This window comes from Rhinolophus ferrumequinum, chromosome 15 (assembly GCF_004115265.2).
Source record: "Rhinolophus ferrumequinum isolate MPI-CBG mRhiFer1 chromosome 15, mRhiFer1_v1.p, whole genome shotgun sequence".
NCBI lineage: Eukaryota > Metazoa > Chordata > Mammalia > Chiroptera > Rhinolophidae > Rhinolophus > Rhinolophus ferrumequinum.
This window is the reverse complement of record NC_046298.1, coordinates 48575699-48600582: the sequence shown is the minus strand read 5'-3', so window position 1 is coordinate 48600582 and position 24884 is coordinate 48575699. Positions and strand designations below refer to the sequence as shown.

General features: G+C 56.2%; 3 protein-coding genes across 8 annotated transcripts; 1 reads left to right on the top strand and 2 right to left on the bottom strand.

Moving 5' to 3' along the window:
* Positions 1 to 720: 720 nt before the first annotated feature.
* NAT14 (N-acetyltransferase 14 (putative)) lies at positions 721 to 10286 on the bottom strand. Of its 5 annotated transcripts, none has more exons than XM_033127883.1 (3): positions 10160 to 10286; positions 2456 to 2562; positions 721 to 1832 (listed from the first exon to the last, which is right to left on the bottom strand). In XM_033127883.1, exons 2-3 carry the CDS (start codon positions 2525 to 2527, stop codon positions 1284 to 1286), a joined length of 621 nt encoding a protein of 206 aa, XP_032983774.1. In that variant the 5' UTR covers positions 2528 to 2562; positions 10160 to 10286; the 3' UTR covers positions 721 to 1283. The 5 variants fall into 5 exon arrangements, with proteins under 5 accessions (XP_032983774.1, XP_032983776.1, XP_032983773.1 ...); XM_033127885.1 differs by lacking the exon at positions 10160 to 10286 and adding an exon at positions 3256 to 3637; XM_033127882.1 differs by lacking the exon at positions 10160 to 10286 and adding an exon at positions 2783 to 3248.
* On the bottom strand, positions 3753 to 12696 carry ZNF628 (zinc finger protein 628). The gene is made up of 4 exons (XM_033129294.1): positions 12682 to 12696; positions 10593 to 10807; positions 10160 to 10320; positions 3753 to 6975 (listed from the first exon to the last, which is right to left on the bottom strand). Exons 1-4 carry the CDS (start codon positions 12694 to 12696, stop codon positions 3866 to 3868), a joined length of 3501 nt encoding a protein of 1166 aa, XP_032985185.1. The 3' UTR covers positions 3753 to 3865.
* C15H19orf85 (chromosome 15 C19orf85 homolog) lies at positions 10329 to 24850 on the top strand. 2 transcript variants are annotated; one of them, XM_033127886.1, is made up of 4 exons: positions 10329 to 10461; positions 12092 to 12206; positions 17329 to 19173; positions 24120 to 24850. In XM_033127886.1, exons 3-4 carry the CDS (start codon positions 19001 to 19003, stop codon positions 24559 to 24561), a joined length of 615 nt encoding a protein of 204 aa, XP_032983777.1. In that variant the 5' UTR covers positions 10329 to 10461; positions 12092 to 12206; positions 17329 to 19000; the 3' UTR covers positions 24562 to 24850. The 2 variants fall into 2 exon arrangements, with proteins under 2 accessions (XP_032983777.1, XP_032983779.1); XM_033127888.1 differs by lacking the exon at positions 12092 to 12206 and having other exon boundaries at positions 10335 to 10461.
* The last annotated feature ends 34 nt before the right edge of the window (positions 24851 to 24884 follow it).

Here is a 24884-nt window from a genome sequence, read left to right as displayed (position 1 = left end):
GCCTGGGGGGGGAGGGGGGTGGCGGGCTGGAGGGAGGATGTCCAACTGCAAACACCCACACAGGCCAGCCAGGCATGCGGGGCGTAGAGATGCTTAGAGGACGGAGGGCAGGCTTCAGGGAAGGGACGACATGGGCGAGGCACCCACCCGTCTGCTTCCTCTCTTATCCAAGCAGGAAAATGTGGATTGGACCAGGGTGTAGGGGCTAGAGGGTAGATTCACAGGAGCTGTGGGCCTTTGAGACCTGGCACAGCTGGGGATCAAGGTTCAGCAGCAAGAGGCTTCCAGCCAGACACCAGGAAGGACTTCCTAGATTGGGAAAGGAGACTCTGTTCCCCAGCGTGGAGTTGGATGCAAAGCCCCCCATCTGAGGGAGAAGTGGTTGAACTTATATGTCCCCCAACCCCGAGGCAACTGGGGTGGGGAACTGGGCAGACCTCAGGTCAAGGCCTGGGTGCTAGAGGTGACTGAATGTGCACACACACTCACTCTCTGGGCACCAGGCAGCTGGGAGGCGGAAAACCTCGGTAATGGGGAGCGTGAGTCAGAGGGCTGGCTAGGAGCGAGGCTGCCGTGAGCTCATGCCTCCCTTTCTCCTGAGCCAGCACCACCACCACCAATTAATGTCAACTCAGGAAAGGAGGAGCCAGACTGAAGGAGGGATTCCAAGACAGACTGGAAAAGGCATCAGAGAGAGAGCAAGCCAGGCGCAGAGCAGTTTCAGGCTTTATTAACAATCGGGTATAAAAACACCAGACAGGTCTGGCCACCCTTCTTAGCAGTCCCTTTCCCCCAGGGAGGGGCCGCCGGCCTTCCTGTGCCCACCCCCTCCTTGCAGGGCCTCTCTAGGAGACAACCCTCCTCGCAGAGGCTCTGCTCATCCCCTCTGGCTCCAGACTCATCCTCTCCAAGCACAGGCATCAAACCCCACCCCATTCATGGTGGGGGCCTCATCCCAGTTTGGGGTGTCCCTGCCCCAACTCCTAACCCTTGGGGAGGCACACTTGCTCAGACTCCTTTCCTCCTCTCTGTCACCCAGGCTGGTACCACAAACGGTGCAGGCTTTGCAGAGACAGACTGGGGAGATGTCTCAGTGCAGACAGAATCTGAGGCAGGAGGCCAGATAGGTTGACCACTCTGAGAAATTCAGACACGAAAGACAGACCTCAGACCTCAGGCTGTCTTTCCCTCTGCAGGCCTCAGTTTCTGGGCCCTGGGCAGGCTGGGGATTCGCACAGGGAGAATGTGAAAGTGCCCGCACACAGTAGGTGCGTACGTTGGAGTCACAGGTTCTTGCTGAACTCCCTTACCAGTGTGTAGCCCATGCAGCCCCAGCTCCCCTCAGCCTGGTAGCCGCAGCCTTCCAGCATCCCTGCCACGCCCCAAGCCGCCACAGCCACTGGGACCACGAGGCGGGCCTGGGGCTCCCCCATACCCCCTGCCCAGGCACGTGCCCGGGACTCGGCAAAGGCCAGCAGCCGCCTGCCCACGCCTCGGCGGCGGTGCCAGCGGGAGACAGAGAGGCGAGTGACCCGGGCCCCATCCCCAGAGTTAGAGCCTGGGGCCAGGGCCAGGACCCCACACACATCACCTGAGCCGCGCACTGCCACCCAGGGCCCCCCTAGGCCACCTGGTGGAGGCAGCGAGCCCCACCGGGCACGCAGGCCGAGCTTCATGGCCACCACAGCCAGGAACACAGGCAGGAGGAGGGCCAGGGCAAAGGAGGCCAGCACGAAGCGCAGGCCGCTGCTGGCGGCCGCCAGGAGCAGCAGCGCAGGCGGCCGTGTCAGGGCGTGGAGGGCCACTCGGTTCTCCGTATCCTTCACAGCAGCCTGTGGGTAGGAGGCGCAGTCAGAGCAGGGGACTGGGCCTCCCATCAGCGAGGGCCCCCGTGAACACCAGGAACAAGGAGAGGGAGAAGACCCTACCCAGGAGGGACTCAGGGTGGGGGCTCCCAAAGGAAAAGGGACTGGGCCTGTGGTAGAAGGACAGGCAGGGCCTGGACCACATCTGCTCTGTGCACCAGCAAACACTACATCTGGCACACTGGGCTTTGAATGAGTGAATGAATGAGTGAGAGAATGAGTGAATGAATTAGGAACTGTGAGGACACCCAATTCAGGAGAAGAATGTGCGGGAGGCACCAGGGAAGATTGAGATCAGACCAAAATGGGCGACTGCCCCCCGGCCAGAAAATGGGCGACTGCCCCCCGGCCAGAAAATGGGCATGCTCTGTTGCTGGAGCAGAGGATGAGTACAGGGCTGAGACCCAGGCTCTGCTCTGAGGAGTGTCGGGGAGGAGACAGACCCCACAGCCCTCCAGCATTAAAACCCTCCTGACCGCAGGGGTAGGCAGAAGGCACTAGAGGGAGAAGGGGCCAAGCCAGAAGTGGCTTCGAAGGAAAAGCTGGCTCACCGTGCTGCCCCTACCCCCAGGTGCCCCTGCTGTACTCACCTTCAGCATCTCCAGCACCAGGGGCTTCTCATCTTCTCTCATCTCCCGCACTGAAAGGTGGCTGGGGGCCATGGCAGTCCCCGTGCCCCCAGGGAGCAGGCGTGCACCTGGTGAAAACAAGCAGATCAACGTCAGGAGGGCACCTCTGGTCTCCAAGAGCCCCAGGGGTGGGGACCAGCAGCAGCATGTATCAGATGAGGACAGTGAGGATGCTTGGGATGCCCCAAGCGAGATCCCACGCAGGACAGGCTGCCCCCTTCACCCAGCCACCTTCCTAACGTCTCCTGAGGTCTCACTCCCCCAACCCGTGGTGTTCAGCGATCTTACCCTAAATACCTTGCAGACACCAACACCTGGCTATACAGGGCCCCCTTCCAGGCTCCGGGGCTTCTACAGGGGGAGGTCATCGAACCCCCACCCCAAGGCCAGGTAATGGACCAAGCTCCCCAAACCCAAGCGTCCCGCCCCACAGTCGCTGCTGGAGCAAGAACCTACAAACACCTCTGCGGTGGCTCCGATTCTTTGACAAGGTATGGGGAGGGAGGACAGGGTCAGGAAAGGGGTCGCCGGCGGAAGTGACGTCAGACCGCGCACGTTGGAGGCGGTGCAGTGTGGTGCCTGCATTCGGTCTTAACTGTTGCCAAGCTTGGCAGGGGGTTGAGGAGGGGCTAGGGCAGGGCGCAGGGACTCTGCTGGATGTGGGGTAGGGAGCGAAAGAGCGATGGAGAAAGGGGACCCGTAAGACGACAGCGGCGGGAGTAGCAGACGCTGGCGGGGTGGGAGCTGGGAGCTGTACTTACCGGCCAGTTGAGGGGGTGCGCACGCTCGCTTTTCGAGGTTCCCTGGTTGCTAAGCAACCTGAGTGCCGGGTGGGGGCGGTGATAGGAGAGAATCAATTCTCATTGGTGCCCAGGGCTTCGTGGGAGGGGCCGCTTCAGCATCCTGAGCCCACCAGCTCCCAAACTGGCTCACCCCAGGGACCTCCGTCCCAACCCACCGGGCTCAGTGACCTTCGGGACAAGCATTCCCCTCCCCCCACCACAGACTTTTCAAATGAGGGGAGAGGTGGAGTTACAGTGAACAGGTGGCAGAGCAGGATTCTAAATTCCACATCTCCCCACTCTAGTGACCACTGCATCCCCTTTTTAATAGTAAACAGAGCCCCACGTAGAAGTGGCTGGCCCCCAAGCAACTCAACTGCGAGCCAGGATGCAAGAGATGAGACTCCAAGCTCCCAAGCAGTTGCTATGGCCATGACGTTGCCCTCCCCCACCCCAAGAAAACAAAACACAGGAGAGGAGATTCTGGTCTTTATTAGAAGCCCAGCCTGCAGCTCTCCTGCCCCCAGTTCAGCCCAAGCAGACAGAGTCTGGGTCTCTGTGGGGCAGGAAGAGGTACCAGTGGTTCTACTCAAAATGTGTGCACTAGCTGGACTGCGGGCAGCGTCTGGAGAATCTGGATGGAGGGCAGGCCCTGAGGGGCCATGCCCCCAGGCACAGCTCCTGCGGGGACCACTTGTACCATCTGGGAGGCGGGACCCGCGGGGATGCCGGCAGGGGCAGAGGCTGGGCCAAGTGGCGGTGGGGCCAGCAGTTGCAGCGTGGTGGCACCGCCGCCAACACTATTCTCCAGCAGCTCGGTGGCTGGCGCGCTGCGGATGATGAGCAGTTTCTGTCCTGGCGGCCCAGGGGCAGGTGACTCCGCCAGCCCTGACGGGACGGTCTCTACCTCCTGTACACACAGCTGGGTCTGCTCCCCATCGGCCCCACTCAGTACCAGGACGCTCTGCAACCCCTCGTCCGTCTGCAGCGTCTCAAAGAGCACATCCTGGACCACACCAGTGCTGGCCTCGCCGTCACCCGGCTCCCCAGGGCCAGAGCCCGCCAGCAATTCCTCTGCTGCCCCACTCTGCACCACCAGCAGGTTGGGGGTCTCAGTGGTCACAGCTCCCCCACTGGGATTGGGCAGCTGGCCCGCCACAGGCTGGAGCTGTACTGTGGTCACCTCCTGTGCCGGCTGGAGCTGGACTGTGGTCATTTCCTGTGCCGGCTGGAGCTGGACCGTGGTCACTTCCGGGGCTGGCCGGAGGGGCTGGAGCTGGACCCCGCTCACTTCCTGTGGCCCCGCGTCCCCACCCCCTACATTCTGAAGAAGGATGAGACTCTGCCCTCCTCCACTGACCCCAGTGTTGCCCCCTCCCTGCACCCCCAGTCCCCCAGGGCCCGGCAGCCAGACTACTCCAGTCCCCTGTCCAGCTTTCCCCACTGCCTTTGGGCCCTGCCTTGCCCGGCCACCCCCACCACCAGTACTCGGGGAGGGCAGAAGGATGAGCTTGGGAGGGGCAGGGGGTGGCGGGGGTGGTGGGGGCTGCACGCTACTGGGGATAAGCTGGAGGCCCTGGGAGGTCTGCACCAGGAGGAACGTCTGGGAGTTGGGGGTTGCCGGGCCTGGAGGTGGGGCCTGGGGTGGGCCCCCTGCAACCTCGAGGGAAAGTGTGGCCTGAAGGTGGGGGAGCACGTGGACATCTTGGGTGGCTGGAGGAACTGGGGCCGCAGCCAGTGGGGCAGGGGGCGGGGGACCGGCGGTGGGGGTGGCGGGGGCATGCGTCCTCAGGTGACGCTGCAGGTAGGCAGCCATAACGAAGCTGCGGCCACAGACAGGGCAGGAGAACGGGCGCTCAGCTGAGTGCGTGCGCTGGTGCAGCAACAGGTTGGAGGAGTGCGTGAAGGTCTTGGGGCAGAGTGGGCAGCGGAAGGGCCGCTCGCCCGTGTGCACGCGCTGGTGCTGCCGCAGGTTGGAGGTCTGAGCGAAGCTCTTGCCGCAAACGCCGCAAGCATGCGGCCGCTCTCCCGTGTGCACGTGGCGGTGGCGTCGCAGGCACGACGTGTTGCGGAAGGCCTTGCCGCACTCCCCACAGGCATAGGGCCGCTCGCCCGTGTGCAGCCGCAGGTGGTACTGGTAGTGCGATGACCACTTGAAGGTCAGGCCGCACTGGCCGCAGGTGAAGGCCCGCAGACCCGTGTGCACGCGCTGGTGGATGGCCAGCAGCGACGAGCGCTTAAAGGCCTTGCCACACTCGCCACACTGGTAGGGCCGCTCGCCTGTGTGGTCCCGCAGATGGTAGCGCAGCCCTGAGGATCCCTTGAAAGCCTTGCCGCACTCTGCACACTTGTAGGGCCGCTCAGTGGAGGCCGGCACGGAGGCGGAGGCGGGCGCCGGCGGCTGCGGGGCAGGTGCAGCAGGGGCCAGAGGCTCCTGTGGACAGGTGACCTCAGCGGCCTCCGCCTGGGGGGGTGGGCGACCAGCCGCGGCCTCCTCCACGTGGCACTGCTGGTGTGCCAGGAGGCTGGCCAGCTGCGGGAAGGCGCCGTCACAGCTGCCGCAGCGGAATGCCTGCCCGCTGGCCGCCCCGTGGCTGTGCTGGTGGCGGGACAGGCCGGCCACTGTCCGGAAGGACTTCCCACAGGGGAGGCAGGCGAAGCCGGGGGCTGCGGTGGCAGGAGGGGTCTGTAGCTGTGGGGCCGGGGCCGGAGCCGGTGGGGAGACCCTGGGCGTCTCCGCAGGCGTTTCCTGAGGCGCAGACACGGGCTCGGGCCCCGGGCAGGGCTGGTGCTCCAGCAGCAGCTCCTCGCTGCCGAAGCCCAGCTCGCAGCCGTCACAGCGGTACACCAGCTCCACTGTGGTCTCAGCAGCAGCCAGAAAAAGCTCGGGTACCACGGGTGGGGGCGCTGGCGGCGGAGGTGCGGGCGGGCTGGGGGAGCGCAGGTGAGGCTGCAGGTAGGCATCAGTGACCAAGACCTTGGCAGGCTCACGCGGCGGGGGCGTGGGGGCGGCCGCAGGGGCGGCGCCGTGCGTGCGCTGGTGCAGCAGCAGGTTGGAGGAGTGCGTGAAGGTCTTGGGGCAGAGCGGGCAGCGGAAGGGCCGCTCGCCGGTGTGCACGCGCTGGTGCTGCCGCAGGTTGGTGCTCTGGGTGAAGCTCTTGCCACAGACACCACAGGTGTAGGGCCGCTCGCCCGTGTGCACGTGGCGGTGGCGCCGCAGGCTGGACGAGTTCTTGAACGCCTTGGGGCAGTCGGGACAGGGGTAGGGCCGCTCGCCTGTGTGCTGACGCAAGTGGTACTGGTAGTGCGATGACCACTTGAAGGCCAGGCCGCACTGGCTGCAGGTGAAGGCCCGCAGGCCCGTGTGCACACTGCGATGGATCTGCAGAAGCGACGAGCGCTTGAAGGCCTTGGGGCAGTCAGGACACTGGTAGGGCCGCTCGCCTGTGTGGCCCCGCTGGTGGTAGAGCAGGGCTGAGGACCCCTTGAAAGCCTTGGGGCAGTCAGGGCACTTGTAGGGCCGCTCGCCCGTGTGCGTGCGCTGGTGGTGCAGGAGCCGCGACGACCAGCGGAAGGACTTGCCGCACTCCCCACACTCGTACTGAGCTGCGGGGGCAGGGGCCGCGGGGCCTGGCTTCTCCCCGGAGCCCTCCGTGGTGGAGGCCGGCGCCATGTCCACGTGGGAGCCGACCATCACACCTGGGGGGGATTCCGGGTCAGGGGAGGGCAGCTCCCCCCTCCACCCACACGAGTCATCTCAACCCCAAACTGGCAGCTGCCCTTTCACAGGCAGGGGCACCTCCCCAGCCCTCCCTTGCTGCAGGAGCCTCCCTCAGGATTAAGGCCCCCAATGGTCCAGGTCGGCCCCCAGATGCAAGACTTCAGGTGCTAAGCTTCCCTCAAATTGTGATGAGTGTGTCACCAGCCTTAGGAGATCAGCCATCTCCTTGAGGAGGCTGGACAGTCCTGAGAAGACTTGGTGTGGCATACAGGGCTATGCTCTAAAGATGGGCAGTGTCCTTGAAGAAGGCTGGGGTCTCTCCAGTACCCTGGCTTCCCACCCTTGACCCCTCTCCCTGTAAACACTCACTGCCCGGCCTCAATTCCTACGCCCACGGTGGGACCCTCAACCCCTTCACTGTAACTGAAGTCCCTGTGAGTGTCCCACTCTTCACCACTTCCCGTCCTGCTCACCAGCTCCTTCTTGGTACCCTGACCAAAATTCCCTAAACTCCACCAGATTCCCAATCAAATGAGCCTGTGGGCTTTGCACCCTCTGCCCCTACCCGCATTCTCACTTCCTCTTACCCAGCGCAAGGGCTCTGGGCGCACCGAATCTGCCGGGCCTCAGTCTCCCTTTGCATTCATGCCCACCAATGGCAGAGCTCCTCCCCCACCGGCCCGCATGGCTCATCCATCCCCCACGTGATACCTGCATGTTTCTTTTCCCCTCAAACCTCTCTGCTTTCCCCTCCTGCTCTTAGCAGGTGACCCTGTCATTGATTTCGTCACTGAGAAACTAAAAGCAATCAGAAGAGAACGTTCTCACGTTCCAACCACTACACCACTAGTTCTCAACAGGGCGACTGAGTTCCTCTCCATGGCACCCCCACCCCAGGGGACAAAGAGCAATGCCTGGAGACTGTTCTGGTTGTCCGGCTGTCTACTGGAGGGGTAGGTGCTCCTGGCATATACTATGGTAAGGCAAGGGACGTTGCTCAACCTCCTACGGTGCATGGGACAGCACCCACAGCAGAATGACGTGGTACAAATGCCAGTGGTACTGAGGCTGAGGAACCCGCACTATGCCCCCAGCCCCCAGGCCTGCCACCGGGCCCATGGACCCTGACTCCCCACCTACAGCAACCTTCCTCCTCTGCGCCACTCCCATCAGCGTACCCACAAGCTGTGTCTCCCATCTTTTAAACAAACCTTCACTCCACCTCCCTCTCCAGCAAAGCCCTCCTTTCTCTCCACCCCTTTGCACCAAAACAACTCAGAAGTGCTGTTACTACCCGTTCCCATCCCGCATCTGCCCATCAGGTCCTCCTCCTCCAACTCGACTCATGGCCTCCGTGGTGCTGAATCCACGGTCTCTGCCCAGCCCACAATGGATCCCTCCTTCCATCAGTACTCCTCTTGGCTTCTGGAATTCTACACTCCTCATCTGCCACCCCATCTGTTTCAGGCACTGTGCCTTCTCATCACCCTGACTGGCGCCTGTAGGAGCTTCCAGGGTCTTCCTCCTCCTCAACACCCTCTCCCTGGGAACCCTGACCTCTCTCAAGCCTTTGAGATCTAGACACAGGATGACTCCAAAATTCACCTTGACACCTCTCCTTTGAACTCCAAACCCCTGCTGTGCCATGTGGAGACCGAGACACCTCAAACTTAACATAACCAAAATCTACCTCCAGGATATTTGCTCCTGCTCTCCCCCCAACCCCCAACTCACCTTCTCCCACAATCTTCTCCATCCCTGAAAACAGCTCTCCACCCATTCTTCCTCAGGCCAAAAGCCTCAGGGCCTCCTCACTGCTCTCACTCTGTGACCAATGCATCAGCAGTTTCCCCTGGCCCAGCAGGAACATACACTTCTCACCAAGTCCCCTATGGCCACCTTTGTCCAGGGCACCTCCCTTCTGGCAGCTGCCACAGCCTCCTAACAGAACTCTGTTTCCAGCTTTACCCTTTCTACCCCCAGTATATTCCCAGCACATAGGCTGAAGCAAACCTGCCCAAAGTCTTCACAGATCCCATTTTTGAGCAGAAGACAACCCCTTACAAGAGCCTACAGGCTTCCCATAGTCCATGGCCTCCTCCCCTCCCTGTCCTCCTGCTTCTCCAACCTTCACACCACTGTAGGCACCCAGCCTGGCTGGACATGCCCGTTCCCAACTGGGGCACTCGCACCGGCTGCTGCTAACACCCCCTCCCTCGCCTCCAAGTCTTTACCGCAGTGTCACCTGCAGGAGCCTACCCAGCCTACTCAAACCTGCAACCACTTCCAACACTCCCCATTCTCTTTCTCTGCTTCACTTTTTTCTCCACAGCATTTATCACCTTCTAACCTACTATATAATCAGGGTTTCCCACCCTCAGCACTGTTGCCATTTGGGGCTGGACCAGTGTCCAGGGGGCTGTACCATGCACTATAGGATGTTTAGCAGCATCCCTGGCCTCTACACACTAGATCCTAGTGACATCTTATTGATTGTTGCACCCTAGCGCCTAAAATAACATCGGGCACAGAGTGAGTGCTCAGTAAGAATATCTGGAATGAACAAAGGCTGGGCATCCTTTGGACAGGTCATCAACATTCCCTTTAAAGACATGCATGTCCCCTTGAAAATGTAAGCAAGTCCTTTTAAGAGACAATTATCCCAGGAAGCTGCATGTGCCTTTCATAAGGCTGAGTATGACTTAAACAAGAGACATCCTGCTCTGAAGAGCCGGGACCCATCTTATCCAATAAAGAGCAAACCATCAGAAAGGCCGGACCACACCCTTGCATCAGGCCCGACTTCCCCTTTAAGAGGGTGCTCCACCTTTGTTGAGCTAAACTAGGTACCACTTTGAAGCCACCGGGATTCGTAAGTTTTTTCCTTCAATGTCTGGGACACTGTCACCGTCCTTTAAAGAGATAACCCATTCCTAGCGGGGCATGAAAAGCAGGGTGCTCCAATATATTGCCGAACCTGCCCCGCCCCTCGAAAAGCAGCCCCGTGACCTTTAAGAGGGCGGAACCGGCCCAGCCCACAAAAGTCGGAGGTGAAGTCGCGCCCTTCCCTTTAAGGCATCCCTTCCGGTTTCACGCTTGCCGCTTCCCCAACGTCTCCGCCCTCCGGTCCCTCCCCCCACCCCCACCCGTCCGGTCTCTCACCTGCGGCCCCGACTCGGGGAACGAGCGGAGGAGACCCAGGGACCTTCCCGCGGGGGTCGACGGGAAGGCGGGGCCCCGGCCGCGGCCGTGCAGGAGTGGGGGCCGGGGAGGGGGGCGGGGGCGCGCTCCCTCCCAACGGCCCCCGGCGCGAGGCACCCAACCTTTATCAGCGGCCTCTCGCGCACACAAACCCCGACGTCGCCGTCTGCGCGTCACGACGCCACGTGCGCTGAAGCCCCGCCCCAGCCCCTCCTATTGGCCTCCGGCCTTAGCGGCTCTCCCCCAAGGAGCTGCAGAACGAGGTATCCTGGGAACTGTAGTTCTCCCCGGACCCCAACCGCTGGGTCCTGGGGGTGGTCGCGAGGGTCAGCCCATGGCTGGGCCAAGCCAGGTGGGGATGCGGGGTAGCACGTTCCCGTTTTTTCGTACTGACAGAGATTCTCCCAGGCAGCGCGTTTCCGAGCAGGCCTCGCCCACCAGGGGTGTGGTCACTCCTCGGCTGGCCTCCGCGCCCAGGCCCTCGGGGCTCCCTTTCCGAGAAGGGAAACTGAAGCGCAGTGATTCCCGCCCGCAGAAGTCTCGCGTGTCCGCGGTTCCCAGGCGCCTGCTGTGTGTACGGGTGCGGCTGTGCCTGAACCTGGGTGGGCCCTGCAGTGCAGAGGGCTGCTCAGGTCACCCGGACCGAGCCCTCTCCCTCCTTTCCACGCTCAGCCCCCACCGGCCTCGGCCTTTCAGCCACACTGCCTTTTCTGCGGGTCATCCAACACAGGGTCTCTCTACCATTGCACGATTGACATTTGGGCCTGACATTTGGGTCTTTGCCGTGAGGGCGTCCTGTGCATTGTAGCGTGGTCAGCAGCATCCCTGGCCTCCACCCATGAGAAGCCGATAGTACCCTTCTCTGCCCGGTCCCCTTCCCCCACACTTTATGACAGCTGTCTCCAGAAGTGGCCACAGGTCCGCTGGTTGAGAACCACTGTTACACGGCCATCCCTCTCAGCGTGAGGGCCACTCCTCATGCTGTTTCTTACCCACCCCTACCCCATCCCTTCTCAACTCCTACTGGAAAACCCCCACGTTAGGTGTGGTCCCATTATCTGCTCAGCGGCACTCATCTGTGTTCCATGACAGCAGGGAAGGGTCTGTCTTCGCCACCCAAGTGTCCCCAACAATCAATAGGGTCCTGTTCAGAAGCAGGCGATACCCTGTTTGTCGTGGCTGTTCGCTCGCGGGCTATGAAAGAATTCACGAGTCAGATAGAAATATAGAAGATTTATTAAAGTAAGAGGAGAGTCGGCTGGGCAGAGTCTGCTGGAAACTACTGACCTGAGTCTTTGTTTCATCTTTAGTTTTATACTTTCTAGTCAGGATATAAATTTCTTAAGCCTGTAGTGGAATTTTCTAGAGAGTTCGGCTCTGTCGGTTGGGGTGGGGGAAGGTGCAGTTAAGCCAGTTATCTCCACCTTTGTGTATGTTATGTAAATTTAAGTTGAAGTCAGGAGTGGATCCCATACAGATGCAAAGCCTTTCCCAAGTCACAGGGCCAGCACTGGGCTGAAGTAAATAGAAACATTAAAACTGGTCTGCATAGTAAATGTATAGGAAGCAGAACCATTATCAGTTGGTGGAAAGGAAGCAAAGGAAAGAAGGAAAAAAGTTTTCAAAAAGTCCCAAGCTAAATTATACTTGTTAAATTACACCAGAGATTCAAACCTCAAAGTAGAAGATTTAGTGCCACCATTACAATCCCTGTGTCTTAACGCTGTTGAATGAGTTTATTTGTACGTCTCCCAAGGCCCGCAGGCAGGTGGGAACTCAAGCAGGACCTGAGCTGACTTGGGCCTGTCTGTGCATGGTCTTTATGAAGTCCCTGTGAATTTGCCTGTAAAATCCTTGTCTGCCTGCTCAACCCAAACATTCCTTTCCCTTCAGCTTCTACCTCCCCCACCAGAAAGGAGGCTGCCGGAGACCCTAGGACATCTGAGCAGAATCATGAGCTACTGAGGGTGAAGAGAGGAGGACAGGAAGAGAGTAGCAGAAACCAGAGGTAGAGCTAGGAGGGTCTGCCTCCTGGGGTGCAACTCCACCTGTATCCAGGGCTGCCAAACACACCAAGCCCGGCCCCCTAATGTTGCCTCCCGGATGGAGGGAGGATCCCATGCTGGGTGGGGGTGTGAATATGGAATGTGATGCCAGCTGGGTATGGGCAGAGGTGTTCCAGAGGTATACACCCCATGCCCACCTCCTACCGCAGGCCACTGGGGTTGCTGCAGTAATGAAAGGAGCCCCAGCCAGCCCCCATTTATCTGCCTGTCCCAGGCATTATGGGGGAGGTGGGAGAGGCAGAGTCCTAGCACCTGCCCTTGTTAGGCCAAGTCTCTTTGCCACCCCCTTGCACTGCAGAGGAGGATGTGTTCCTAGTTTCTGGTATAGTCCAACTCCAAGGTGGCCTGTCCAGGACCAGATTCTGGGCCCTGCCCCCTTTGATCGCAGGTTGGGGAGGGGGCTCAGGTCCCACTCACCATGCCCCCACCCATGCTTCTGGCCTTTAGGTACTCAAGCCCTCCAACCCCCGCCCTTCCGTTTGCAGTGTCCCGCTGAGTGGACAATTTGATTCTGGTTTTAGCCACCCTGTCGCCTTGGTGAAGGCACAGCCTGCAGTCACTAGAGAAGAGAGATCAGGGGCTAGGGCAAGAGGTGTGCCCAGAGGAAGTGTCTAAGACAAAGACAAGACTCCCAGAGCCAGAGACTAAAAATAAAATATCCTTTTCCACAGAAGTGGAGTAGAGAGCAGAGGGGCAATGCAAGGGTGGTGGGGCAGGCAGGAGGAGGAGGAGTCCCAGGTCACCCCGCCAGCCGTTCCCCAGGGGGAGAGTGCCAAGGGGACTGGCCTGTGCTCTCCACAGGCTAAGGGTGCTCCTTTCTGACATCTCTCGGGGCTCCCATAGGGTGCCCCAGCCTGCTCTGCCTCGCCTCTCCACATGAAAAGAGTATTATCCCAAGTTCACCCAGGGTAAAGAAAGGCCCTCTGAAATCCTTCCACCAGATACAGAGCCAGGAAGTGATGGAACCTCCTGTAACCAGAAAGTGGTTCCTGTAAACTGGAAGTGATTTTACTGGGAGGGTATCCAATTCTATAGACAACCTCCATCCAAGGCTTCTCTAGTGGGTCTCACGTGTATGGTCAGGAGCCCATGGAGCCGCCAGGGCATGGAGCCAGAGGAGACACCTCACCCTGTCTGGGGGGAGCTTAGGCAGACTCCCCAGAAGAGGACAGTTCACAGGGAAAACAGACCCATCTGTTTTAAGTACAAAAATGTGGATACAGGCAGATACAGACCAAATCCCCTCTCCACGAGTGGCTGCCATCTTCTATGATGCTCCCCAATGGCCTGTGCCTTTTCTTCAAGTGAGCAGGGGACCAGTGGATATGATGGATGTCACTCCTGTGACAGGTTATGTTATATGACACAGGTGAAGGGATCTTGGCAGGTGCAATCAAGACTCCTACTCAGTTGACCTTGAGTTAATCAAAAGGAAACGTTATTGTTAATTTTATGTGTCAACTAAATGGGCCACAGGATGGCTAGATTTCTGGTTAAACATGATTTTGGGGGGTCTGTGAGAGTGTTTCTGGAAGAGTTCAGCGTTTGAATTGGTAGACTGAGTAAAAGCAGATGGCCCTTCCCATTGTAGGTGGGCAGCATCCAATCTGGTCAAGGCCCGAATAGAACAAAAAGGTTGAATTTGCTCTCTGTCTGACTACTGGAGTGGGGACATTGATCTTCCTGCGCCCTCGGTGCTCCTGGTTCTCAGGCCTTCAGACCCAGCTTAGAGTCTACACCGTCAGCTCAGTGGTTCTCAGGCCTGTGAACTTCACCACTGGCTCTCCTGGGTCTTCAGCTCATAGATAGCAGATCATGGAATTTCTCAGTCTCCATAATCCCATGAGCTAAGTCCTTATACCATCTCTTTATATACAGAGAGAGCCAAAAAAAATGCGTACACATTTTAAGAAAGGAAAAAACTGTATTAAAATTACACTGATGGTAACCACTCTGAGTACCTCTTATAATTTCAGAAGTCAAATGTGACTTGTAGTCATCTTTTGTTATTGGTATATATTGAGTACTACAATTTTAATACAGTTTTTTATTTTCTTAAAATGTGTATACATTTTTTGGCACCCTCTGTATATAATATATATAATGTCTCTGTGTCTCTCTATATACATAGATAAATATAAATATGGATAAATATAGATCCTATTGGTTCTGTTTCTCTGGAGAACCCTAATACAGGAAGATTTTCCTGGGTGGGCCTGATCTAATCAGGTGAGCTCTTTACATTGAGTCTAGAGGGCAGAGATGTGAAGCATCAGTGATTCTCCTGCTGGCCTTGGTTTCTACAGATGCAAGGACATGAATACTGCTACGTGATCTTGGAAGGAGTCCCTGACCTCAGATAAGACGACAGCCCAGCCAACACCTTGTTGCAGCCTGTGAGGCCCTGAGCAGAGGACCCTGCTAAGCCATGGTGCCAGTACTACTGACCCACAGGAACAGTGAGAAAATTAGTGTCTGTTGTGTTGTGGTAATTTGTTATGCAGCATAGATAACTACTATACTTCTTATGTTAGTTTGCTATGGCTGCCATAACAAAGTGTCACAGACTGGAGGGCTTAACCAACAGAAATTCATTTTCTTACATTTCTGGAGCCCAGAAGTCCAAGATCAAGGTGTCAGCAGGGCAGGTTCCTTCTGAGACCTCTCTCCTTGGCTTATAGACAGCTGTCTTCTCCTTACATGGTCTTCTCTCTGTGCGTGTCTGTGTCCTAATCTCTTCTTATAAGGACACCAGTCATACTAGATTAGGGCCCACCTTAATGACCTCATTTTACCTCAGTCACGTCTTTAAAGAACTTATCTCCGAATAGAGTCACATTCTGTCTCAGAAGAAAAGCTGTGAAACAAATGTGACAGGGTTGGCCCCTCTGAGTTGGGGCCACCAGGACCCTACCATCTGTAAATTTTTACAATATATTTTAAGGGAAACAAAGTCCTTCTGGGACTGGATAAGAGGCTGGGACTGGGTGAGAGAGGGAGCAGATGAGCAGGGTGGAAGCAGGGAGGGACAAATCTTGTCTGGGCTCCTGGCTGGTCCTGATACCTCAGTTTCTCTCATCCTCAGATTAGAGGAGGATTTAGTGGTGAGATGCACATTCCAGGTGCAAGTGAGGTCTGCAAAAGAGGCTGGGGGCAGGACCCTGAGGGCTAGACACTACCTCTGCCTCAAACCCTCCATGGCTGCTCTTCACTCTTGCCCTCATAACCCAATTCCTACCTGAGTTACAAAGCCCTGCAGGTCTGGCCCCTGTCCACTTCTCTGACTTCACCTCCTCCCATCATTCTCTCTCTCCAATCAAGCTTACTCCTGCCTCAGGGTCTTTGCACCTGCTGTGCCCTCTGCCTGGAAGGCTCCTGGCTGCCACCTCTCCCAGTCAAGTTGCAGGACAGTTATCACTTCCTCAGCTCACTGTTGCACCCTCGGTCTCTGCACAGCATGTGCTCCATAAATGTTTGTTGAATGACTAAATGCCCCCTCCCATTGCAAGGGTTGGGATAGAGGAAAGCAGCTGTGAATACCTTCCACTATCTGGCAGGGCACGTCCACAACAAACACCAGATGAGGGCGGCCAGAGCTCTGGGTGATTCTTACCAATGACTGAGACAGAAAGAAAAGGGCCCACTGTGTGGGCCACATGCCCTGCACAGGGCCTCCCAGCGCCATCCTGGGATGTTGGCGCCCCCTGGAGGACCATCCCAGGTCAGAGCCTGCAGGGCCAGTGGCCCTGGATATGTTCCAGGGCCCGTCTGGCGGTGGCACAGAGCTGACCAGCAAATGTTGTTCTTGGCTCCTGGTGGCGGATGTGAATCCGCCTTGGAGCCATGCGGCGGTGACCCCTTGCCTGCCCGGGGGGCCTGACCTCCAATCTTCCAGAGAACCGGGGATCCACTTCCCCCAGCCCTTGCAGTGGCACACTGCTGGTAGGTACTGGGCATGGGAGGGCAAAACTGGGCGCCTCTGGACCTACAGCTGCTGATCTCACTGTGCTCTGCGGCCCACACATGCTCGCTGGACCTCTGGGGACGTCGCCAGCCGCCTGCTGCTGGCTCTGGGCTGCCACCACTGTGCTGCCCCTGCCCAAGGCCGTGGTCTCAGGGCCTCCGCTGACCAGGCTTGAACCCCTGCTTTGCCACTTAACTTGCTGTGTGAGCGTGAACAAGTCACGGAGCCTCAGTTTAACCCCCATGCTACCTTCTTTCCAGCTTTACCACTGACGTCATTGAGGCTTAAACCAGGAAGGACATGGGGTCTCTTAAGTGTCGGCACCAGGATTTTTTTTTTTTTTTGATTTCGTAACATTCCACGTTTTGGTGTGGTTACAGCCCATTGACATCTGGCAGCTCTCGTTTCAAAATGAACCCTTATTCTATTCTCTGCTGCCAGCAAGGTGGTTTTCCACCATAGTCTTATAATGTACTGCTGCTGATTTTATCAGGGTATCATTTTGGGGGAAAAATCTTTATAGTGAGGATAATAGAAATATTGCCCTTTTTCATTGTTTAAAAGATTTTATTGGGGAAGGGGAACAGGACTTTATTGGGGAACAGTGTGTACTTCCAGGACTTTTTTTCCAAATCAAGTTGTCCTTTCAATCTTAGTTGTGGAGGTCCAGTTGCCGTTGTTAGTTGCAGGGGGCGCAGCCCACCATCCCTTGCGGGACTTGAGGAGTTGAACCAGCAACCTTGTGGTTGAGAGCCCACTGGCCCATGTGGGAATCGAACCGTCAGCCTTCGGAGTTAGGAGCACGGAGCTCCAACCGCCTGAGCCACTGGGCCGGCCCGAAATATTGCCCTTTAGTACTTTATGAGCATGAGAGCTTTGGAAAGTTCTTAGTGTCCCTCCTATTTTTCCCCACATGAGTTACATCCTAACTCTGCCATTGTGACTTTGAGTGGCTATGCACCCTGACCTCAGTTTCTCCCTCAGGAAACAGGGACAGTAATCCTTGTCAGTGCTGGAGGAGGGGGGCCTTAGTGAGTTACCTGGGCCCTGGGGAGCCCCAGGAAATGTCCTCACTGTTCTGTGTCTCTCTCCCCGTGCAGATTCTGGGGCACCAGCACAGCCCCAGACACAGCCTCAACAATTGCAACCACTGGCCCTGTGAGCATCGACTTGAGGGGAGCCTGGGAGGAACCATCACTGAGGCCTCCTCTCCCCTCTTGAGGCCGCTGAATAACAGCCTCCCAAGGATGCCCAGGTCCTAGACCCTGGAACCTGTGACTATGTCACCTTACATGGAAAGAGGGCGTTGCAGATGTGATTGCGCTCAGGACCTCAGGCAGAGGAGATGATGCTGGTTATCTGGGGGGCTCCAAATATAATCCTCATAAGACGGAGACAGAAGGCAGAGTCAGAGAATGAGACAGGATGATGGAAGCGGACGCGGAGGATGGGGCCACGAACTACGGAATTTGGGGGACCTCTAAAAGGTGGGAGAAGCAAGGGCACAGATTCTCCCTTTGTGTCTCCGAAGAAACACCTTGATTTTAGCCGTACGACCCACTTTGGACTCCTGGCCTCCAGAACTGCGAGAGAAAAAATGAGTAGGTTTTACGCCATTAGGTTTCCGGTCATGTGTCACAACAGCCGTAGAACATGTACACACCTCCAGACGCAGATCCCCAGTGCAGCCCCTCAGAGCAACATCCACGTGCTCGCTCCCACCAGACCAGCCAGCCTATGCGGCCAACCTGCCCAGAGACAAGAGGACCCCACTCCACTCCCAGCCCTGGGAGTGAGCCCCTCCACCTGCCAACCCTGGCAGTTCTCTACCTCCCCAAACACCAGGTGCCCCCCCCCACGCCTCTGTGAAATGCTTTGAGGGAAACCAAGCCCACGTTTTCTCTTCTCTTTCACCAGTCAGGCTGTGCCCATAACAGCCCCCAATGACATCCACCTGAGAAACCAGGCCCAGCCCACAGGTGCCCTGCTCCCTCCCCTGCTCACTGGGCATGAAATGCAGGGTTTGGGGGTCACCCCCACCAGAAGCTAATTCCTCCTGCTGGCTGGAGACCTTGTGTATGGCAAGCTCCTCTCTGAGCCTCAGTTTCCCCAGGATGCTGGGCCTGGAGCAGAGGGAGGCAGGAAGGCACCAGCAGGTATATCTGCAGGTGGGCGGTGTATGAGCCACAGCTCAAGGCTCCTGTGTGTCTCCCGCTCCCTCCCATCCTGCACCGAAGCCTCCCAATGTCCTCCTCCCCTTCCCCCGCCCCCTCCAATTAAGGGTCCTCAATGCTAACTGCTGCGGTTGACTCTTTGACTCAGCTCCTGGCATTGCCTCCCTGCTGAGGCCTTTGTCACCTTAATTGGCCATCTCCAGGTGCTTTTCTCTGCCTCCCCCAACCTACACCATCCTGCCCCATATCCCAGGTCCAACTATGTGCTAATTGGGTCCCTGGGGGGCGCACAGAAAGTCCTCTCTCCTGCCCGCCCCCTTGCCTTCCTATATCAGCCCCCACCTACTGTTCCTCAAACCTCCGGGTCTAGCACCCGGGAGGGATGCCTGGTCCTACTTCCCTGGGCCCTACCTCCCGCAGCCCAGCCTGTGCCCTCACCTCCAGAGCCCATCCACCCCTTGCAAAAACCATCCTTCCTCGTCCCCTTCCCCAGCCCTGAGCCCCCAGCCCTGGTTGCCCCTCTCTCCTCACAGATTTGGAGGAGTGCTTTCTGATCAGCAGGAATATTGTGGAAAGTTACCCCTAGATCACCCCAGACATGCATCCCGGGGCTCCTGCGGCCCCTGGAGTATCCGAGCCCAGCCCCCGGGAACTGTGTGCCTTCGTAAGTGGGGCGGCTGCCCACGTGCTGCGCGCCCTGCACCCACGGCGGACCAGGCCCCCCAAAAGGAAGCCCAACCACAGGAGGTTCTTGCACAACCAGATATGCAGGTGAGGGGGGATGGGTTGAGGGGGGATGGGTGGGATGGTGTCAGAGCCCTGGGTTTGAGGGAGAACAGAGAGAAGTGGCTCCCAGGCCTGGATGCCATCAACACCCAGCATGCATTTATTTAGTACCTACTGCATACCAGGCTCTGGACACCCATCAGTGAACAAAGCTGACCACATTCCCTATTTTCACGTGTCCAGTGGTGGGGAAGCCAATCAGTTAGGAGCAGCCGAAATAAAGAAGTAAGTGGTACGTGTAATACTACAACATGGATGAACCTTGAAAACAAGATGCTGTGGGCAAGATGAAAACCCAAGAGGCCACAGATAGTGGGTTCCCTGTATATGAACCAGAACAGGCAGATCCAGACACAGGAAGCAGATCAATGGTTGCCAGGAGCTGGGAAAGGGGGACCGGAGTGATTGTTAATAGGTACGGGGTTCCTTTTTAGGCGATGAAAAGTTCTGGAACTAGATAGAGGTGGTGGCTGTACAACATCTCGAGTGTTCTAAATGCCACTGAACTGCACACTTTAAAATGGTTTATTTTAAGTTATGTGAATTTTACCTCAATTTTTAAAAATTATATGGTATGTTAGAAGGTGGTAAATGCTGCATGCGGAGGGCCTGCTGGAGGAGGGCTGGCATTTTAGGTAAGGTGTCATTGGGGAATGTGGCACTGAGAAGGTGACATCTGAGCAGAGGCCTGGGAGAGGGAGAGAAGGAGCCCAGTAGATGGCTGATGGAAGGGTATACCAGGCAGGGCACAGCAAGTGAAAAGACCCCGAGGCAGGAATATCCCTGGTGGGTTCAAGGCCAGTGTGGCTGGAGCAGAGTGATAGGGAGAGGAAATTAGGCTTCAAAAGAATGAGGGACCTGGATGGAGACCTCATAGGCCTCTGGAGGGACCTGGGCTCTGAGCAGGGGTATGGGGGGATCTGAAAGGATCTCTGGCTGCTGAGTGGAAAAAAGACCGTGTAATGTGGCAAGGGTGAAAGGGAGAGACCAGGCCGGGGACGATGACAGCTCAGACCCGGGTAGGGGCTGGGTTGCAGAGATGGGGTCTGACTCTGGGCTTTTTGAAGGCAGCAAGGTACTGGCTGTGCCCGGGCAGGCCTTTCTAACACACAGACCACATTCAGCCCCTCTCCTCCTCAAGGACCTCCCATAGTTCCCCATTACCCTCAGGACAAACGCTTGGGCCCAGCAGCCCCTGCTCCCCATCAACCACTTAGTCATTCAGCCTGTTGGCCTTTGCACATGCTGTTTCCTTTTCTGGGCAGTGCCCTTCCCTGTCTCTGAGGTGCGGATGGGGACCTCTTCTCCTTCAGGTCTTTGCTCAAGTCTTTCTTCCTTCTCACATACCACCAGCCACACCTGTGCTCTCTGCTCGCCCTGTGACAGTAACTGTTGTTTGAGCAGCACTTTCTGTGTGCCAGGTACACCATGGTAAGGCTATGACATGTGCCACTTAAAGCTCCCAGCAAACCTACTTTGCAGGATCTGTCTTTATCCTTATATAACAGACAAGGAGGCTCAGAGAGATTCAATGACTTGCCCAAGGCTGCACAGCTAGTGACTGGATACAACCCCAGGCAGTCTGAGCCCATGCTCTGTTCCACTTTGCAATCCTGCCTGGAAACAGCATCTCAGGCACTTACTGGTGACGTGATGATGGTGATGCTGGTGGTGGTGATAGTGGTGATAATGAGGGTGGTGATGGTGATGATGATGGCAATGATAGTAGCTAACACTTGTTTAACAATATGTTCCAGGCAGTTTTCTAAGCACTTTAGTATTAACTCATAATTGTCACACACAATGCATGTGAACTCATTAATCCCCCACAGCAACCCTAGGAGGTAGGTGCTAATCCTCATTTTTCGGTGAGGAAACAGGCACAGACAGGTTGAAGTAACTCTCCCAAGGAGCTGCTTTTCTGTAAGTAAGTAATCCTCCCAGCGAGCCCACGACCTTGTCCCAGGACATCTTAGAACCAAATCTGAGTAAACAGGAGCCTGGTCCAGCCTAACCCCCGCCCCCACACCACAACCTCCTTCCACCAGGATGCCCAGCACTGGGCACACGCAAAATGCTCACTACCACTCTCTATTTGGGGAGCTGAAGAGGAAAATATGCAGCTCCCCAAATAGGGCCTTCTAACTCCTCTTTAGCCCTCCTCATTAGCTGCTCCAGGGCCCCACCCCATCTTCAGCCCCCATTTGTGTTCTCTGTACTCAACCAGTCTGGACCCTATGCTAATGCTAGCTCCTCACCACCCCAGGACCCCCGTCCTCCCCTACTCATGCTCCCTGCTCCCAGGGCCAGCTTCTCTGCTGCAGCATCCCAGACATTTCCACCCCTGTGCCTGACTCTGTCACATGCTCCCCAGAGACCCAGCCCCCCACCAATGGCCTTGGGGGCAGCTGTGCAGCCCAGAGGACATTCCCCTGTGTCCAGGCTCAGCCGGAGAAACGCAGGTCATAAGCAAGCTCTCCTCAGCATCTCCAGGCCTCCTCGGGCTTGGCTCCCGCAGTAGCCCCCTCCCACCCATGCCATGGATTTTTTACTTTATTGTGAAACATTTCAAACCTACAGAAAAGTCAAGACAGTTGTCTGATGCGCTGGTTTTCAAAGGTGGTCCCCAGACCAGCAACATCACACCTCAGCATCACCTGGAAACGTTAAAAATGCAAATTCTCAGACCCCAGCCCAGACCTGCAGAACCAGGAACTCAGGGGTCCTGAGACCCTGTGTTTTCACAGCGCTCCAGGTGTCCTGTTGAGACCCATGTCCTGAGGATCACTCATGTACCTTCACTTACGTTCTGCTGTCCATACCGTCTTAGCATTCTTCCTTCATCAGTGTTTTTAAAAGTTTAAAACAAATTGAAAATGTCATGGCTCTTCCGCCCTAATGTCATTTATGCTTAATTTGCTTAAGTTGGGGGCCAGATAGAACATGTATTGGTTGTGAATCTTAACTGTCTCTCCCTATATATCTATCTCTACCTCTAGCTCTATCTGTTTATGTCTTTTTTCAATATCCATCTACCTATCTATCTAGCTCTAGCTCTAGCTCTGTCTCCGTCTTCATCTCCATCTCTACCTCGAGCTCCAGCTCCAGCTCTAGCTCTAGCTCTAACTCTGGCTCTATCTTTCTTTCTCATTCTCTCCCTCCCTTTCTCTCCCTCTCACTTAACCTGACCTCCCACTTCTCAAAGTTTTCCCTGGGGCACTCAGAGCTTAACTATCCTCTTTGGCATCAAAGTGTCAGAGTCATAGCTCTCACTAATTTACTTTAGAGCCAGATATATGTTTATTGTGGTAAAATACACAGAACATAAAATTCTCCATGTTAACCATTTAAACTATACAGTTCAGTGGCATTTTGTACATTCACAATGTCTTGCAACCATCACCTTCATCTAGTTCCAGAACATTGTCATTACTGCCAGAGGAGACCCAGTACCCATTATCTGTCCCTTCCCATTCCCCTCCCCCCAGCCCCTGGCAGACACTAATCTGCTCTCTATCTCCAGGGATTTGCCTACTCTGAACATTTCTATAAACAGAATTATATACATGTTTTTTAAATAAGCCTTTTCATGGAAGGTTCACACACATACAAATAGTGCACAAATGTCAGTGTAGAGATGGAAGGATTATACCTAAGGGAACCTCTGAATGTGACCAACACTCAGATCCAGGAATAAAGCACTTCCTGCCCCCAGAGACCCTAGCAGTGGCTTGTTCCCATCAGCCGCCATCCTGATGGCTCTTACTGTCTACCAGGTTATCCAGTTTTTCAACTTTCTTTCAAATGGAGTCACACAGCTACTACCCGTGAGTCTTGCCACCTTTGCTCACGTTATGCTTAGGCATTACTTTCCTAGAACTGCCATAATCAAATACCATAGATCATGCAACTTGAAGAACAGAAATTTACTTTCTCACAATTCTGGAGGCTGGAAGTTCAAGATCAAGGTGTGGGCAGGTGTAGACAGCCAGCTCCTTTCTTTGTCCACATGTGGTCCTCCCTCTGTGTTGTAACACCAGTCCTATGGGGTTAGGACCCACCCTAATGACATCATTTTAATTTAATTACCCCCTTAAAATCCTTATCTCTAAATGCATCACATTCTGAGGTCCTGCGGGTTAGGACAGCAGGCAATATATGAATCTCAGGGGGAAACAGTTCAGCCCATCACAATTTGTGAGACCCATCCGTCCTATTGTTATTGAGGGGAGACCAGTGCAGTCATCCAGTTGGAAGGTGCTGGAGACTGCAGCCAGGGTTGGGTGGAGATGCTGAGAGATGAGCTCAGAGGAAGCAGAATCCATAGGGCGTCACTGTTACAGACACAGCTAACTCATAGCACACCTTTGTGTGAAGTTATTTTTTAAAGGCAGCCTATCCTTAAGGCATTTTCTACTTTTATATGTTGGACCGTGGTCTTAATAAATCTACACATCAAAAACGTACATAGGGGAGTCTGGATGGCTCAGTTGGTTAGAGCGCGAGCTCTCAACAAGGTTGATTGTTCAATTGCTGCATGGGATGGTGGGCTGCGCCCCCTTCAACTAAGATTGAAAACGGGAACTGGACTTGGAGCTGAGCTACACCCTCCACAACTAGACTAAAGGACAACGATGGGCCCTGGAGAAACACACTGTTCCCCAATATTCCCCCCCCAAAAAAAACATACATAGTGCAGGACAAGACATGCTGCCTTGTGCACTGCACAACCCCCACAGCTGTTCAGAGCTTTCCTACAAATGGAGTCAGAAATATTGAATTGTCAAACTCAAGAAAATGGACCCAGAGGTGGGGAGACTAGCACAGAAAAGAAAAACTTGGAGGGAAAGAAGGGACAAACCACTTCTGGGATGAAAGATGGAGGAGACTGCTTCGTGGCCACTCAACTAATAATGCCCTTCTCTCTGCAGGCAGTTTGCCAAGATTGAAGCTGCCACCCAGCGCCTGGCCCTGTCCATCCTGTCCCAGGAGGCGCCTCCCCAAAGACCACCGCCCCAAAGGCCGCCCCTGCCGCCTCCATCACCCTTCCTGGGGGTGGCCCGTGCTGTGGCCCCCACAGAGGCACCCCATGCCAGCCCCAGCCTGAACCCAACTGCCCTGGATGCCTCCACCCTCGACCTCTTTGATGACATTGCACTCACCCCAGAGTGTCTCTCAGTGCCATATGACCTGTCCCAGCTGTCCCTCAGCCAGGGCCCACATTTCTATGATCCCCTGCCCTTGACCCCATATGCCTTGAGGGGAGGAGACAAACTCTTGCCTCCTGAGGGGAACTGGGTGGGCAGGTGGGAGGTGACTTGTGACTGCCATTCTCACAGGATCCCTGAGGGCTGGGGGACCTGCCCCCCATGACACCCAATCACAACCCAGCCCAGGCCCTGGGAAAAACCAGAGGCCCCCCCATGACAGCTCTCCAGCCCTCTGCCCCCCAGGATGCCCCGTCCCCACCTGGTAACCCCTAGAAAAATGACCCGGATTCCCAGCTTAGACCACAGCCTCACCTCTGCCTCTTCCAGGGGACCCCCACTCTCTCCTTCCCCCACCTTCTCCCTACCCCGCCCCATCACTTCAGAGTCCTCATTCTGGCTCCCTCTCACCTTGGTTCACCTCTGCCTAATGTCTGGTCTGGTCTTATATATTCCCAAAGATGTATTTAGCACCTACTATGTGCTGAG